This window comes from Cottoperca gobio, chromosome 18 (assembly GCF_900634415.1).
Source record: "Cottoperca gobio chromosome 18, fCotGob3.1, whole genome shotgun sequence".
Taxonomy (NCBI): domain Eukaryota; kingdom Metazoa; phylum Chordata; class Actinopteri; order Perciformes; family Bovichtidae; genus Cottoperca; species Cottoperca gobio.
The window spans coordinates 8,542,904-8,560,811 of record NC_041372.1 but is presented as its reverse complement, the minus strand read 5'-3'; the positions used below and the strand labels follow the sequence as shown (position 1 = coordinate 8,560,811).

Sequence of the window (17,908 nt, the reverse complement as noted above, 5' to 3'; positions counted from 1 at the left end):
TTTCCAGTGTTTTGACGGAATAAGGGAAGATCAAAACCTGCAAACTCTTCAACACTGTTGGACTATTACTGAGAACTAGCAGTCACGCCAAACCTTCCTTCAGCTCCAATATCTCCCTCCTCAGTCTCTCAGGGTCCAGCCTCCAGTTGGCCAGGGGCTAACACCACTTCTGTTTTGAGACTCGGGAAGATAATTGGCCGTGTTATCGGTAGTATTCGATGACAAAATTCCGGCTATGTTTTTTCTTTTCTGGACCTATCGCAGCAAACATCAATTGGTGACCGTGGCAATACAACAACAAGAAATATTGAGTAAATGGTCCAATTTGCCAAATTGCCCCTCCATTATGGATGGGATGGGTTAGTTGCCACATTGCTGCACAGTCTCCCCGATAACATGGCCAACGGCTCCCCTAGTGTCAAAGCGTGCTCACAGCCACAGACAGTGAGTGGTAGCTTGTCACTAACCCATGGCCCCCTGGTGTTTGCATGCAGTCATTGCATTCAGCAGATCCTAGAGGCTGTGCTTCACTGCCACCAGATGGGCGTGGTCCACCGCGACCTCAAGGTAAGTAGACTCACCATGGAGACCAAAGAAATACAGATTATGCTCTTGTCCTTTTTGTCCTGATTATTCTCTTGTCCTTTTTGTCCTGTGGCCTCACACTCACACACAACATGGTTTACCTATCCTCCGTATTTGTCTCTCCATATTTCTTTTTCCTGTTTGATTCCTCTTTCCATATCTTTTTAAAATCATATCACACCATTACTTTCCCACTTCACTTGGAGATGTTGGCTTATATATCTTCCAGGATCATGTTTCGATTAAATATCAATTTCACACTTACACTGAGTAGGTAGTCTACTTGGCTACAATGGCTATAGAGAAGTTAATGGGCATGGAAATAAGACTGGCAGTCCTCCAGATACTCTGCAGCTATACACAGCAGTGCTTTCTGTATATGGGCCTTGTTGAAAAGGTGCATGTATCTGGAGAACATCTATCATGGGATGTTTAGTTGAGTGTTGTTTTTGCAATAAAAAAAAAATATGAAAGTATCATTCACTGTGCTCCCTCTATATCCACCCAATATGAATCTTAATTCATATTGGGTGGATATAGAGGGAGCACAGTGAATGATAAACACTTACTGTTGTGGTTTTGACTAACTTGTTGCTAAAAGTCAGAAATGATGGGATTTGAGGCAGCCTGTGTGATAGTGAATCAGTGAATTCACCTATTTGGTGCAGTGTTGTCTGAAATGTCTGTTGTGAGTATGAGCAGACTAGTAATAATATGTCGGACCATATGTAAAATAAGAATGGCTCATTGTATCCCTTGTAGTGTGTCAAAATAAAATGGAAGATAAACCAACTCGGCATCTGGGAAAACCCCACAGCATCCATGACATACAGATTGCCGGAGTTGCTCCTGCCTTCTCTTGCCTAGTTTGTCTTTGTGTTTGTGATGCATTCTGTGATGTTGACCTATAAGAGCACAGAGAGCTCTTTCATGCAAAACCGTTATGTGGTGATGTTTGTTTTGTCAGATGGAGCAGTTCAGTTGACACCGCCTTTTTTTTAAATCTTCTACATATGTCAGACAAGTCATTAGAGTTGGCATACTCTACTTAGTCGGGGTCCAGTGTGTAGCCCATCATGTTGCAGTCTGATTCTGGCTAGTTCTTTGAAGTTTGCTTGGTGTGTCACTACCCCATTGGTGGGATGTTTGATTTTGAACTGATTTGCACGATATTTCGATATTTATTTTTTGTATTTGCCAAAGTAAAATTACTTTTGTTTTACTCTTCAGGTCATTTAATGCAACTTTATTGCATTAATTTATCATTTATTCTTTTCATTATAAATTCTGGAATAGAGGTTTCTACTTCTAGCATGTTTTTAGTACAGATAATGTCCTGTAAAAAGTTTCCCATAGCAGTTTTGTTTAAATTAATTTAAAATGTGGTTCTGGTAGAGTTGAGATACTGAAATACCATCTTGTTACTTGGTCATAAAACTGTTTGCTATTTAAGATATAGATGAAAAATATAGGGTCATGGCCACTTACTGAGATGGACTATTGAATGCATTTAAGTGAGGTCAAATGTCTCATCTTGATGTAATATTATTTGTTCTTGGAGACCACTGTGGACATAATGTTCACTACCTCTCATGTAGCTTTTTCTTACTGTGGCTCCCAAAGCTCTGATTTGCTTATCAAATGAACCAGGTTTGGCTTATGAGCAGCAATAGTATCCACAGATTTTGCATTCGCTAACTACCCTCTCTGCGCACTCTGATTGGCTGTTGCCAGGCAGCTGCCACGGCACACTGCTGGAACACAAAGACAAAACAAATACAATCAAAACAAAAAAGCAAGCTGCAGAGGCACTATGGAGAACAGTGTATGTGTGTGTGTGTGTGTGTGTGTGTGTGTGTGTGTGTGTGTGTATTCATGTGATTTCATTGCTCACGATAATGATTTTGTGGAGTGCAAAACACACACACACTCTTACTCACAAACACACAAAAAAACATCCGCTCAGGAAAGCAATGCATCGCTGTTCTAATAAAGTTCTTGTAAAGCTTTATAGTTTGTGAAGAGTCTTGACTCGTGAATTTATTGCATGCTGTCGTCAAGTGTCATTACTTTTTGTGGAGCTGCAATGGCACATTCAGGCCTACTCTAGAACTGCTACAGTTTTTGCTTTGCTGCAACTCTACTTTCTTTAGCATGGTAGTTTGTTTTCGATCTTGGAATGAGTATGTGCGCACTCCACCAATTTAGGATTGTAGTCTTATAACATTGTTTAACTGATTAGAAAAACAAAAGGATCGAAGTTGACACAGCAGGTACAGATATATCGTCATACATTCCTTGTCAAAACCTAGTGCCTACATTGGCCACAATGCAACTCCTCTGCTGATTGATTGAGTTCAGTCAGAGATAAAATATAATACAATGCAACTTTATTGTCCAACAGAGTGGAAAATGGTCTTCTGCTCCCAAAAACATAATATCTAGGTGTGTTATGCTAGTTATGCGGCCAATGTAGCCTTGAGCTGCTTGCACTTACACTTATTAGCGTTTTCAGAACTTTTAACCAGAGGAAACTCATCAGACCAATTTGAACTCTAACCACCACTTAAACTTAAAAGATCATCAGTGAGGACCCTCCAAGTATAAAGGGTAATCGGGCTACGAAGACTGGACGATGAGAATGCCACCTCAACGAGGATGAACACTGCCAACTCAACAGAGACGAAAAAGCATCCCAGTGGGACTCTTACGTGAATTCTTTGGCATTGTTTCTTTGCTATACACTAATTTAGCTGTAACCTGATTATTTTAATTCTAAATTATCCATAGTAATTATATTTGACTGAAACATATCCAGTGTGTAATAATGGTAAGTAAGGAGAATGAATCTAAAGGTTTTAACCAGCCTGATTCTGTATTGTTTTGATGAAAATTGCAGTTTTAATGCTCGTTCCTCCCGTGATCTGGTCTTCATCTTGCCTGACCTGTCGGCAGCCTTTGACACGCAAGGATTGATGCTTGATCCCCTACTCTTCTCAGTACACACCACCTTCCTTGGCCCGATTATGCACTCACATGGTTCGTCTTACCATTGGTCTGCTGATGATACCCAGCTCTATCTGTCTTTGCTGCCAGACAACCCTACTATTGACACAGATCTTAGCCTGCCTTAATGAAATCTCAAAATGGAATATGGAAACTCCTTCAACTCTGTCTCTCTAAGACTGAAATCTTGGTGACCCCGGCCAGTCCTTCTGTTCAGCACTGCACTAGTATTCAGCTCCGCCTCGCTCTGTCCATCAAAGGCTCAACTCCTTGCACTGATCTTTTCTCATCTTGACTGCTGTAAAGTCCTTCTGTCCTTCTTCAGTAAAACCACAAACGGTCCAAAAATGCAGCAGACTTCTTCAACCGGACAAAAATGCCTCCCGTCACTCCACCTTCGATGTACTGGCTCCCTGTTGCTTCTCACATTAAGATGAAGTTACTGATGCTTGCCTATAGAGTGGCAGCTAGCACTGTAAATGAATGACGACTAGACTGACCATACAAAAGAAAGTTTTGGATAGTTTGGCCTGCAGTGATGGTACCCTGTGGTGGAACGGGTCACCATACTCAATTCTGTCAACATAATTCTTCTCTGTCTTAAAAAATAGCTTGAAGACCTACCTGTTCCTGGAGCACTAACTTACCTAATATGCTCAGCACTTATTGTTTAAGGCTCATTCTTGATCTACTTTGGCTTGTATTGTACCTCATTTGTAAGTCTCTTTGGAGAAAAGCCTGGAAAATGTATTATTGATGAAGAAGCTGCAAAATACATACACAGGAAGAACCTGATTAATTTAGTGGAGAAACAAAACAAATGCCGATGCTTCCATACAAAAGGGCTCACTGAATGGTTTGAGTATGGAAATTTTGTGTATTACATGTTATGGCCTTCACTGTCTCAAGTCAGCTGAACACCCATAGGCCATCACCAAACACCAAATGAGGGAATATCTTTTAGAAGAATGATTTTCATCCCTCCAGTAGAGTTGAGAGACATTTGACCTTTGACAAAGAGTTTGGACACTCATCATGGAACAACACCTGACACTTTTAATTTGCCACCAATCCATAGTTAAGTGGCTTTTCTTACTCTCATTGTACTTTTTTACATTTCCTCTCCAATTCTTGTCTGAAAAAAAATCCCAGTAATTTGATAAATAATCTGTAATTCCTTGTGTTTTTAGATGTTAAAACCTCGGGGAAATTTGTTTGTGTGCAATTTTGCCAACAAGTGCAGCAGGTGCCTTTGTCAGTAATGGTAGTAATCCTCCAGACTGAAGCAGAACCCCAACCTAGTTTAACCAGCCAGTAATTATATATACATGATGAATAACAGTATTGGACAGAAGCATAAATCCTGATTATTCTGATACTGTGTGTGTGTGTGTGTGTGTGTGTGTGTGTGTATTAACATTACACAAGTGAAGTGCAATATGCTGATATGACAGCCTCAGTAATGTGGCTTGGCTAAACCATTCACATTGCTATGAATTAAATGCTTTCTGGTTAATATTTGTATTTAACACTGTTGTAATGTAATCCAGGTTTAGTGATTTATACAATAAAAAAGCAATGACACTTGACAATGATACTACCCTACCCCACTTTGTCAAATCTTATATTTATGCAACTTATAAGGAATAGTCTCGATACTTTTAAAGGACAATTCTAGCACTGGTGTATTACAACTAGGTGTGCGAGTCACGTAACACAACAAAATTAATGGGACTTGTACCTTTTGGAACCACAGTTGCCCGAAATAACGCTGCATCTCTATCGCTGAGATCTGGGAACACAATGACATCGCTACAACGAAGTCCGACGGGGCAAGAAACACGGCAGTCAGACGATGAAACATGTTCTAAACACTGACTTCTTTTTAGCAAAGTCATTGTGATTCTAGCTCTAGACGATTAATCTTTGGGTGAGAAGGGGTGTTTGCAGTGGGCTTGGGTAAATGTATGGCGAGGATCGTTTGCAATGACTGCATGATGCTGATGAATGCATTTACCCAAAACCCTCCATCTCTCCTTTTTGTTCCCCTTTTGCCTTCTTTCCTTCCCTTCTCCTGAACGCACAACTCATGCTCTACTAACTGCTCAAGCAACCTTGAAATCTGAACATTGACTGATGAAAACCTCAAACCGTATTAAAAGTATGTAGGCTATAGGCAGTCTATCGAGAGTCGTATAGCCATCGTAAATTCTGGGGCTTTCGCACAGTATTTTCACTCTCACATACATATATTCAATCTCGTGAAAATAAATGTATGTAGGAAGCTTCTAAAAATACAGATCCAGAAAGCCTCTTATCCATAGGAATTTGGAAAATGATTCATACCTAGATTTTTTTTTTTTGATATACTACTAATGTGTTGAGCCAAATTGTTGCATGGATCAATTTCACTGGCAAAAAATGTCCAAGAAAATGCTATGATGTATACTGAACCACACAAGAGCAATAGGGAGGTTGTAAGTGGAAGATTGTCATACAAAGTTCAGTTCTTTGTGTGCGTGTGTAGAGGCTGGACTCTGACTAGCCTTCCACCATCCATCCATCCATCCATCCATCGTCTACCGCTTATCCGGGATTGGGTCGCGGGGGCAGCAGCTCCAGTAAGGAACCCCAATCTTCCCTTCTCCGGGCCACATCCTCCAGCTCCGACTGGGGGATCCTGAGGCGTTCCCAGGCCAGTGAGGAGATATAATCTCTCCACCGAGTCCTGGGTCTTCCCCGGGATCTCCTCCCAGCTGGACGTGCCTGGAACACCTCCCTAGGGAGGCGCCCAGGTGGCATCCTTACTAGATGCCCGAACCACCTCAACTGGCTCCTTTCAACGTAAAGGAGCAGCGGCTCTACTCCGAGTCTCTCACGGATGGCTGAGCTTCTCACCCTATCTCTAAGGGAGACGCCAGCCACCCGTCTGAGAAAACCCATTTTGGCCGCTTGTACCCGTGATCTCATTCTTTCGGTCATGACCCAGCCTTCATGACCATAGGTGAGGGTAGGAACGAAGATCGACCGGTATATTGAGAGCTTTGCCTTCTGGCTCAGCTCTCTTTTCGTCACAACGGTGCGGTAAAGTGACTGTAATACCGCCCCCGCTGCTCCGATTCTCCGGCCAATCTCTCGCTCCATTGTCCCCTCACTCGCGAACAAGACCCCGAGGTACTTGAACTCCTTCACTTGGGGTAATGGCTCATTCCCTACCCGGAGTAGGCAATCCACCGGTTTCCTGCTGAGAGCCATGGCCTCAGATTTGGAGGTGCTGATCCTCATCCCAACCGCTGCACACTCGGCTGCGAACCGATCCAGTGACTGTTGAAGGTCACAGACCGATGATGCCATAAGGACCACATCATCTGCAAAGAGCAGCGATGAGCTCCTCAGGTCACCGAACTGCAACCCCTCTCCTCCACGACTACGCCTCGATATCCTATCCATGAAAATCACAAACAGGATTAGGAGTATCCGGACACAACTCTCGCTTTGGGCGTACAGGGATTGGATGGCCCTCAGAAGTGACCCCCTCACCCCATACTCCCGCAGCACCTCCCACAGTATCACCCGGGGGACCCGGTCATACGCCTTCTCCAGATCCACAAAACACATGTAAACCGGATGGGTGTACTCCCAGGCCCCCTCCAGGATCCTTGCAAAAGTAAAGAGTTGGTCTGTTGTTCCACTGTACACAGCTTGGATGGTTCCTCGCTTCCCCCTCCTGAGGTGCCGGATGGTTTTCCAGAAGCACCTTGGTGCCGACCTAAAGTCCTTCTCCATAGCTTCTCCGAACTTCTCCCACACCCGCTGCTTTGCCTCTGACACGGCAGAAGCTGCCGCCCTTCTAGTCCTTCGATACCCTGCAACTGTTTCCGGAGTCCTCCCGGATAACATAACCCGGAAGGACTCCTTCTTCAGTCGGACGGCTTCCCTGACCAACAGGGGTCCACCACGGTGTTCAAGGGTTACCGCCCCTTGAGGCACCTAAGACCTTGAGACCACAGCTCATCACCGCAGCTTCAGCAATAGAGGTTTTGAATATCGCCCACTCAGGTTCAATGCCCCCAACCTCCACAGGGATAGCTGAAAAGCTCGGCTGGAGGTGTGAGTTAAAGATCCCCAGGACAGGGGCTTCCTCCAGACGTTCCCAGTTCACCCGCACTACCCGTTTGGGTTTACCAGGTCTGTCCAGAGTCTTCCCCCACCCCTTGATCCAACTCACCACTAGATGGTGATCAGTCGACAGCTCCGCCCCTCTCTTCACCCGAGTGTCCAAAACATGCGGCCTCAGATCAGATGATACGATTACGAAATCGATCATTGACCTTTGGCCTAGGGTGCTCTGGTACCGCGTGCACTTATGAGCATCCTTATGTTCGAACATGCTGTTTGTTATGGCCATTCCATGACTAGCACAGAAGTCCAACAACAAATGACCGTTCGGGTTTAGATCAGGGAGGCCCTTCCTCCCAATCACGCCTCTCCAGGTGTCTCCATTGTTTCCCACGTGTGCGTTGAAGTCTCCCAGCAAGACTACGGAGTCCCCTACTGGAGCCCCCTGCAGGGCTCCATTCAGGGTCTTCAAGAAGGCCGAATACTCAGAACTGCGGTTTGGGGCATAGGCACAAACAACAGTCAGAGTTTTCCCCCCCATAACCCGAAGGCGTAGGGAGGCGACCCTCTCGTCCACTGGGATAAACTCCAACGTAGCGGCGCTCAGCCGGGGGCTAGTGAGTATCCCCACCCCGGCCTGACGCCTCACACCTTGGGCAACTCCGGAGAAGAATGGAGTCCAACCCCTATCCAGGAGTACGGTTCCAGAGCCAAGACTGTGCGTGAAGGTAAGCCCCACCAGATCTAACTGGTAGCGATCCACCTCCCGCACTAGTTCCGGCTTCTTCCCCCACAGAGAGGTGACGTTCCACGTCCCCAGAGCCAGCCTCTGCTGCCCGGGTCTGGTCCGTCGAGGTCCCTGACCATCACTGCCACCCGTGTGACAGCGCACCCGACCCCAGCGTTTTTTCCCATGAGTGGTGGGCCCACAGGATGGATGGATGGGAGGCACCACGTAGCTTCTTCGGGCTGTCCCCGACCGGGCTCCGTGGCAAACCCGGCCACCAGGCGCTCGCTGTCGGGCCCTCCCTCTGGGCCTGGCTCCAGACGGGGGCCCCGGGCTTCCTCCGGGCAGGGTCTCTCCTTTCCTTTCCCTTTCTTTCATGAAGTCGTTTTTGAGCCTTCCACCAGTAGACATTTAATCTTTTTTTTTTTTACTGGACAGCTGCTACGACCTCTAACTCGGCTATTAGACCTAACCGCCGAACGCTCAAACTCACTGTACTGTATGACATCAATCCTTAATGTTATTACAGTGAGCTGTCTAACACAAACTCAAGAAAAATCTTTAAGGCTTTACCTCAGTCATGTTTAGTTTCATTTTACAATGATATCAGTGTAATTGTGCTAGGTACTGAACGTTGTTATCTTGTGTCTCTTCACTCAAAGCCAGAGAATTTACTCTTAGCCAGCAAGTTGAAGGGGGCAGCAGTTAAACTGGCAGATTTTGGCCTGGCTATTGAAGTGCAGGGAGAACAGCAGGCATGGTTCGGTGAGTACGCACAACTTTCTAAATTTAGTTTTTGGTGAATGTTTAACCATACGGTATACGTAGCTCTAGGACAGTTTTATGTAAATGCGAAGCATCAGTGGTCTTCTGATTCTAAGGATGTAGGAACAATATGATGAGACATTCTAAGCTTTAGTTCCGTCAAAAAAAAAATTGATGATGTAAAACCAAAAATCTAATTTTCATGGATCCTATTGTTTATCCTTTTCTTTAGGCATTATTATTATTATTATTATTATTATTATTATTATTATTATTATTAATATGATATACTGTTTTTCCATCATATTTTATATGAGATTAAATTAGGTTAATGAATTCTAAACAGTCTGTTTTGTTGGTGGTGGGTGTGGAAAATAACTTTCGGTGAAGAAAATGTTTATCAGTAATAATTATACAGTCGTCGTATCATTTTCTTACAAAAATTGAAAACCCGCCTGTAAAAATATTTACCGGTATTCCTAAATACGTACATATGTATATACTGAAGAATATTTTGACTTTCCATATCCAACCCCCTTTAAAACAAATAATAATAATAATCTGTATCCTCTCCAGGTTTTTACTGATGCTCAAATCCAATTTCAGACATCTCAATGTTTAATTCTCTCTCTGATGACAATGTAACGTTTTTGCACTGTTTCCTGGGAAAAGGTCTTACTGAGCTGATTAAGGAAATTAGGACAAAAGCCTCCATTGCTCCTTTTTCTTCAAACACAAAAATCAAATGAACATCTTCGACAATGCCATTTTACTATCAAAGCCCTATATACCCATCGAAAGGGACTAGGTGTGCTATTGCTCTCGGCTCTTATATCAACTTTGAAATGAATATATTTCAGGCCCATCTCTTCTCCCTATTCCCTGTAGAATCGAGAAATAATTGCTCTGTTCCCCCAGCTCCAGGCTCCATCTAGAACCAGTTATTTTTTTGTTCTGATAATAGTACTAGTCATACTACGACTCTGCTGCTACTTTGAGGCTTTTTTAAAAGTAACCTGAATGTTGCTGGTCACGAGCCAAACTACATAGGCTACCCAGAAAGGGATGTTTTCCTTGGAGTGTGTTAACTTCAGCTCATAAACTAAACTTTATGAGACTACTGATCCTTAGCTACTGTCAAATGTTTTGTTTTGAGGAAAGGGTCCTTAAAAGCTTTCGATAGACTTCGACATGCTGGTGAATACTTTGTCAGGCTAAACAAATGAGTAATATGTGGCATTGGGGTGAGCGGTTGTTCTCTATGGTGTGTTTATGTGTGCATGTGTTCCAGGTTTTGCCGGTACACCAGGGTACCTGTCTCCAGAGGTGCTGAGGAAAGATCCATACGGCAAGCCAGTGGACATGTGGGCCTGTGGTAAGACTCTGAGCTAACTTAACTGTTGGTTTGTTTAATTGGGGGAAGCCTCATGGAGCAGGTGCTTATAATTACAGTAATTACACACAAAAGTCATGGCTTGACACAGCCAATCAGAGGCCTTCCCTGGGGATCATCAAAGGGATGGTTTAGGAAAAATAATCATGGAGGTAGGAGAAGTGGCATATCGCTACATATGTACAATATCAATCTGTACATTTATATATGGTTAATTTGGAATGTTCACGATTATCCATGATATTGCACATAATGTCTTAATTTTCCATAAATCGGAGAGTAATTCATGGAGAGAGAGTAATCTAGAGAGACAAAGAAAGATTAAACACCCCCGGTCCCATGTGTGCATGTGGTATTCTCTATTTTATGTACCACAGAGGAGTACAGATGGCTCTAACCGCTTGCATTAATCATTGCAGACGCTCATTACACACACTTCTGATGGGCCAAAACACACGTGTGCTCCTTTCAACACACCTGTGCTAACTCATCATCAGATAGAAGTCCTTTCATCTTTTCCTGGCAACCGGCTAACCAATCAAAAACCACCTTCTCTGTTAACACCAGCAAACACAAACACTTAGTGTGCATCTGGTTCCACACTGTTCATATATATTTGTGTTTTTTCAATTCTCACCTTATTACGGTGGCCCTGAGACCTCAACACATGACAAAATTAAGAAAACACATCTGCTGTATTTATAAAAATTGCTTCAAATAGAGAAGACGCAACCAAATACAGAAACGCGTTGCAATCACAGAAAACGCAACAAAGCACACCAATGCATTGCAATTACAGAAAACGCAACTATTGTAAATACAGAAATGTGCTGCAAATAGAGAAAAAACAACAAAATACAAAAACGCATTGCAAATACAGAAATCAAACATGTTTTCTTAATTTACTTGTGTTTTGTCTTTTTGAATGCGTAATTTGTAGTGTGTTAAACTCTAAGGACCTTCGTACCTTACAGACTGTTGAATGCTTTTGACATGTATTTATCGATCACAATGTGCGTGCGTCTATGTTTGTCTGTGTGTATGTGCAGGTGTGATCCTTTACATCCTCCTGGTGGGATATCCTCCATTCTGGGATGAGGACCAGCACAGACTCTACCAGCAGATTAAAGCTGGGGCTTATGATGTGAGTCACACATTCACTCACTCACTCACTCAAAAGAGAAGACCGCATGAGGGCCACTGAGGGACAGTAATTTGAAATCTTTTAAGAATATAGATGAAATATTGTTTTTCACATAGCCTATATAACAGATGTGACATAAGAACAAAAATAGCATGTTCTTATATAGTCCTGAAGTCTGAAGAAATTTAAGTTTGAGAAAAAAGTATTTTCAGACAAATTTGAAATGTTACACAGCAACTTCATCTTATTATATTATGAGCTTCTTTTTTCAAAATCCCAACTTTATTCTCCTATCATTAAGAATTTTAGCAAAATACTATGACTTTAATCTTTACTTAAGTGGCCCTAACACACAAGTCAAGCTCTGTGCGTACAGTAAAAACACATCCTGTCTTCTCTTGGTAGCCAGGTTTGCTTGCATCTACTGATGACCAGGCTGCGTGCACTGAATCAGAAATAATGCCATACATTGTTTTTCTTCAGCTTTTTGAGAGATGGGATATTATTTTATATTTGCATTTGAGGGCCAAGTAAATCGATTTCCTGATGCTTTTCTGAATTTGTAATGATACAAACTGGGATTACTGACTGAAGTATCTTTTGTTATACCTGTCATTCTCTTCTTGTTTAAAATCGAATTATTTGGAAATATTCAAGATGGAAACTTTCCATGGGAATTTATAGGAATTCATGGAAATTAACAGGAAATATAGAGGTTATTGCTCAGGCTTTACCAAGTCATATCCAGATAGAAACAAATATTTACCATCCATTAATTTTTAATAAATTAAATTAAATGAATGGGTAAGGTAATGTGTGCACTGTATGCAAATTAATGGTTTAAAGAGAACAACTCATTTATAAAAGAAGTTTTACAATAAAGAATAAACTGAAATGGATTAATTAAAACACCTCAATTAGCAATCGAGCTACATCGAGCTTGATACCAAAAACTAGCAGAAGGTGTTACGTTATCCATCCATCCATCGTCTACCGCTTATCCGGGGTCGGGTCGCGGGGGCAGCAGCTCCAGTAAAGAACCCCAAACTTCCCTTCTTCGGGCCACATCCTCCAGCTCCGACTGGGGGATCCCAAGGCATTCCCAGGCCAGTGAAGAGATATAATCTCTCCACCGAGTCCTGGGTCTTCCCCGGGGTCTCTTCCCAGCTGGACGTGCCTGGAACACCTCCCTAGGGAGGCGCCCAGGTGGCATCCTTACTAGATGCCCGAACCACCTCAACTGGCTCCTTTCAACGTAAAAGAGCAGCGGCTCTACTCCGAGTCTCTCACGGATGGCTGAGCTTCTCACCCTATCTCTAAGGGAGACGCCAGCCACCCGTCTGAGAAAACCCATTTCGGCCGCTTGTACCCGTGATCTCGTTCTTTCGTTCATGACCCAGCCTTCATGACCATAGGTGAGGGTAGGAACGAAGATCGCCCGGAAGATCGAGAGCTTTGCCTTCTGGCTCAGCTCTCTTTTCGTCACAACGGTGCGGTAAAGCGACTGCAGTACCGCCCCCGCTGCTCCGATTCTCCGGCCAATCTCTCGCTCAATCGTGCCCTCACTCGCGAACAAGGTACTTGAACTCCTTCACTTGGGGTAAGAGCTCATTCCCTACCCGGAGTAGGCAGTCCATCGGTTTCCTGCTGAGAGCCATGGCCTCAGATTTTGAGGTGCTGATCCTCATCCCAACCGCTTCACACTCAGCTGCGACCCAATCCAGTGACTGCTGAAGGTCACAGACCGATGACGCCATCAGGATCACATCATCTGCAAAGAGCAGCGATGAGATCCTCAGGCCACCAAACTGTAACCCCTCTCCTCCACGACTACGCCTCGATATCCTGTCCATGAAAATTACAAACAGGATTGGTGATAAAGCGCAGCCCTGGCGGAGGCCAACATTCACTGGGAACGAGTCCGACTTACTGCCGAGTATCCGGACACAACTCTCGCTTTGAGCGTACAGGGATTGGATGGCCCTCAGAAGTGACCCCCTCACCCCATACTCCCGCAGCACCTCCCACAGTATCACCCGGGGGACCCGGTCATACGCCGTCTCCAGATCCACAAAACCTCCATCAGCTTCCAGCTCTGCCTCTACCATAGAGGGCGTATTAGTCGGATTCAGGAGTTCCTCAAAGTGCTCCTTCCACCGCCCGATAACCTTCTCAGTTGAAGTCAGCAGGGTCCCACCCTTGCTGTACACAGCTTGGATGGTTCCCCACTTCCCCCTCCTGAGGTTCCGGACGGTTTTCCTGAAGCACCTTGGTGCCGACCGAAAGTCCTTCTCCATAGCTTCTCTGAACTTCTCCCACACCCGCTGCTTTGCCTCTGCCACGGCAGATTTTTTTTAAATGATCTAACTGAAACTTAGCCTAATGTTGCCAACTCGTTTCGTACAGAAAGTAGCTAGCTCCAAAAATAGCTCAATTTAAAATTGACCAAGTTTGCAACACTGACAGTCCATCCTTTCAGGCCTCCCTCCAGAGCCACTCCCCCAAAACTATCATTATGAACTTAAAGATATCATAATGAACATAAAAACAACAAACCTGGCTATTGTTAGTTCTCACAGCCATCAAGTTAGCCACTCGCGGAAGACTTCGGTGACGCGCAATGAGCGCACAGATGACACGATACACCTTCCTGCCCATACAACAGTATGTAAGTCTCCTGCCAATATTTTCACGCAATTCCACAACTTTACAGTTGGTGGCTTTTAAAGTATCAAGAAAAGAAGCAATGCAACAATGCGAGGAAGACTGCTAGCCAGCAAACATGAAACCAAACAATTCAGGTTTTAATTTTTCTTTTAGGAAGAAGGAAGAAAACAGCTTTACAAATGTTTTTATGAGGAAAGGAAATGCATTCGACACTTTTGTCAAACCTCAAGGATACATGCAATGAGAAAAACTGAGTAAAAACAAGTGTTTGTTGGGAAGAAAACTCCACAGGGTACTTTGTCTTTCATTTAAGAATATACTATTTGCCAAATTGCACAATGCATCACATTAAATAAAAAACTTAATACAGTCTACATTTAATGCCCCAAATTTAGGTCACAAACTATCAAAAAAAATAAAATAATTAATTAAGCCCCAGGTACCTCCAGAATGAATTGTTGCATATTTGTAGATACTGAATTTTATAAGGAACGGAACACATCTCACTGCACTTGTTTCTGTACAAGTTAACAAAAAGGAATGGTGTGCCTGGCAGTTTCAACAAAACACATTTTCTAACTTCATATTCTACACTAATCTTTGCTAAATCATATGTAGACATAATCCAGGTACTCTATTAGCTGCATATTAACACTGTAAGTGGTTGTTGGGACATTACAATTAGTTTCTGTGATTCCTCAAACAGTTCCCTTCTCCTGAGTGGGACACAGTGACTCCAGAGGCCAAAGACCTGATCAACAAGATGCTGACCATTAATCCAGCCAAGAGAGTGACGGCCACAGATGCACTCAAACACCCCTGGATCTGCGTAGGTGTCACACACACGTTCACATCTGATTTTTCAGTCATCACTATATATATTCAAGGCAGTACTTCTTCAAACCATAAAAATGTGCCTGTGAACACACCTTACACCACCTTACACACACCTGTCTCTCTGTGTTTACAGCAACGCTCCACCGTGGCATCCATGATGCACAGACAGGAGACTGTGGAGTGCCTGAAAAAATTCAACGCTAGAAGGAAACTCAAGGTGAGTGACAACAGGAGCTTGCTATACAAGATGGGACAAATCCTTCAGAAGTCCTTTTGTTCAAATAATGCATTCAACTTTGAGGTGAAAGTTTATAGATATCATCTATATCAGCTCTTAAGATGATAAATACTACAAAAATCAGCCAAATCCAGCCATAGGCAGAATTATAATTATAACTAATAATCATAAACCTTCCAGCCAATGTAAACACATGAGTTTGTCCCTCATAGTGTCCATGTCTCTCTCTCCTAGGGTGCTATCCTGACTACTATGCTGGCCACTCGCAACTTCTCAGGTAGGACTGAACCAATGAACACCAATGGCCTTCTAGTCCAGCCTGAAATATTTGCCCCTTTTTATAAGACAGTGCTACATGCTGTCTTTCTAGGCAGAAACATCATTACTGATGGCAGTTCTTACCTTGACACCTCCTTAACTCGGTCTTTATTATATAGTTTTAAATGCTGCTCTTTTGAATGCAGCTTTTTTTTTCAATTGTGCTGGCCTTTGAGCCTGTCCTCCCTTTTCAGTTGTGATCAACAGATACTGAAGGACCATACAGATCGATGCAGTCCCATCTTCAGGTTCCCTTTTTTAAAGGGCAAAATGTTCAAACTGAGTCTAACATTATCGATGTTTCTCTGACAAATGACTGTCAAGATTACATTTGTTTTGTTCATTCATTTAATTTTTTGTAAATTCTAAACTGTCATTTGGCACTATTATGACCTTAATGGATGCTTTTGTTTTTCTTCCTTCCCCCACTTGTGTGGTAACTCATGTGTTAGGTAAGAGTTTTTCTTTAAGAGAAAATGTTCCTTGTAAAAATGTGCTGCTAAAATATATTTGATGTCAATGCTAAGCCTCTATCGTTTGCTAAAAAATACATGTCTATAGATCGACGAATCACTCCTGCCAATAAAAAAAACCTCACCGTCTTAGAGGATGCACCAAACCCCCGTGCTGCTCTCCCTGCCACTACCAATCATCTGACTGTCTTTGCATGTTAACTGGTTGGTCTTGATTTGCCACCAACACTAAAAGAAATACTTGCATGATTTTAACTCACTCCTTACACATTGCTGTTTCTGTTTAAGATAAAACATGCAAGTGAAAGTGAAAACGGGCAGAGAAAAGGAAAGCAGCTCAGACCCCTTGGCCCTGCTCTGACTGTCTTCCACAGTCTTGTCAGATGGATGTAATTGCATGTTCCAGGCTAATGATTCACTAAGTAGTATTTCATCTCCTGACTTAATTTACATTTTCTCTTCTGCTTCCAGTTCAAGCAGGGTCCATTTTAAGTTTGCTAGTGATTGGCCAGCTTTAAATAGTGTGTGTGTCTGTGTGTCTGTGTGTGTGTCTGTGTGTGTGTGCGAGAGAATTCCAACTTGCCACTGATTTCCTTGCATTGTTTTTATTGTCAACAGCAGCCAAGAGCCTGCTGAACAAAAAAACAGATGGCGTCAAAGTAAGTTCAGCTTCCCTCTCATTTTTCACACTTCTCTGTGTTACTAGTACAGAAAGCTTACGTATCCTTTTTTTTTCTCTTTTTCTTTTTTTACATACTACAATACTGCATATCACACTGCACCTCAGCAGGTTTCAGTGTTGTTCTTTGAATACTGTAGCTTCGTAGTCAATGACCTCAAGCAACACCACTGCTATGGCAAAAATAGCAGCTCAAGTTTCCTCAGTAAATGAATCTTGCCCAAGTGGGTGCAGCACACATTTCCCAATACGTATTCCCCTCTGCATTGTCAGTCTGTGTGAGAGAAGGAGGCTCATCTGTTGTCTGAACTGAGGAAACTGTTGGAATGGAAACTAATAACCGATGATTAAATTATGATTTGAGGCTTCATCTCTCGTGTCATTCTCCATTTAGCTGTCATTTGATGAAAAGTGTGTGTGTGTGTGTGTGTGTGTGTGTGTGTGTGTGTGTGTGTGTGTGTGTGTGTCCTATTACCACCCTCTTCCTCTCAATCTGCCAATTTCACCCTTGTTTAAAATGTTGATGAGCCAGACGGTCTCTGTTACTCTTCCCCCAACACCATCATCTCCTTGAGGGTTTTTATCCCCCATAAAGGGTTACTTCACCCAAATCACAGAAACAGGGATTTTCCTCTCTTATCCTAGTGGTATCTAACGACGCAGAGAGTTTCAGTTTTTATGGGCAAATGTTTGGAATTTTTCAATCTGAGCCTTGTGATTCAGATTCATTTCAAATCATAACAGCCTGTACTTTTACTTTCACTTTGTATTTATAACAGTTTTATTGTATTTATAACACTTATCACTTTATCTTACTTTTTATTTTATTTTAAGTCTTATTTGTACTGTACATTTGTAATGGCGGGAGGGGGGGGGGGTTGTAGATGGGTAATGTTGTATGTCATGTTTTAAGCTACTGGATGCTTGAATTTCCCTCGGGATAAATAAAGCATCTAT

General features: G+C 42.9%; 1 protein-coding gene across 13 annotated transcripts in view; it reads left to right on the top strand.

The window, feature by feature from the left end:
• Positions 1–17,908, top strand: part of camk2d1 (calcium/calmodulin-dependent protein kinase (CaM kinase) II delta 1) — a 91,801-nt gene that overhangs the window by 53,910 nt on the left and 19,983 nt on the right. For 6 of the 13 annotated variants that reach the window (XM_029455118.1, XM_029455114.1, XM_029455111.1 and 3 more), the window contains exons 6-13: positions 495–567; positions 9,100–9,202; positions 10,494–10,577; positions 11,645–11,739; positions 15,113–15,235; positions 15,377–15,460; positions 15,716–15,758; positions 16,894–16,931. In XM_029455118.1, coding sequence (XP_029310978.1) covers positions 495–567; positions 9,100–9,202; positions 10,494–10,577; positions 11,645–11,739; positions 15,113–15,235; positions 15,377–15,460; positions 15,716–15,758; positions 16,894–16,931 — 643 coding nt within the window. Of the gene's footprint in view, positions 1–494; positions 568–9,099; positions 9,203–10,493; positions 10,578–11,644; positions 11,740–15,112; positions 15,236–15,376; positions 15,461–15,715; positions 15,759–16,890; positions 16,932–17,908 lie in introns of all 13 variants that reach the window. The other 7 variants (XM_029455116.1, XM_029455113.1, XM_029455107.1 and 4 more) reach the window with 3 other exon arrangements.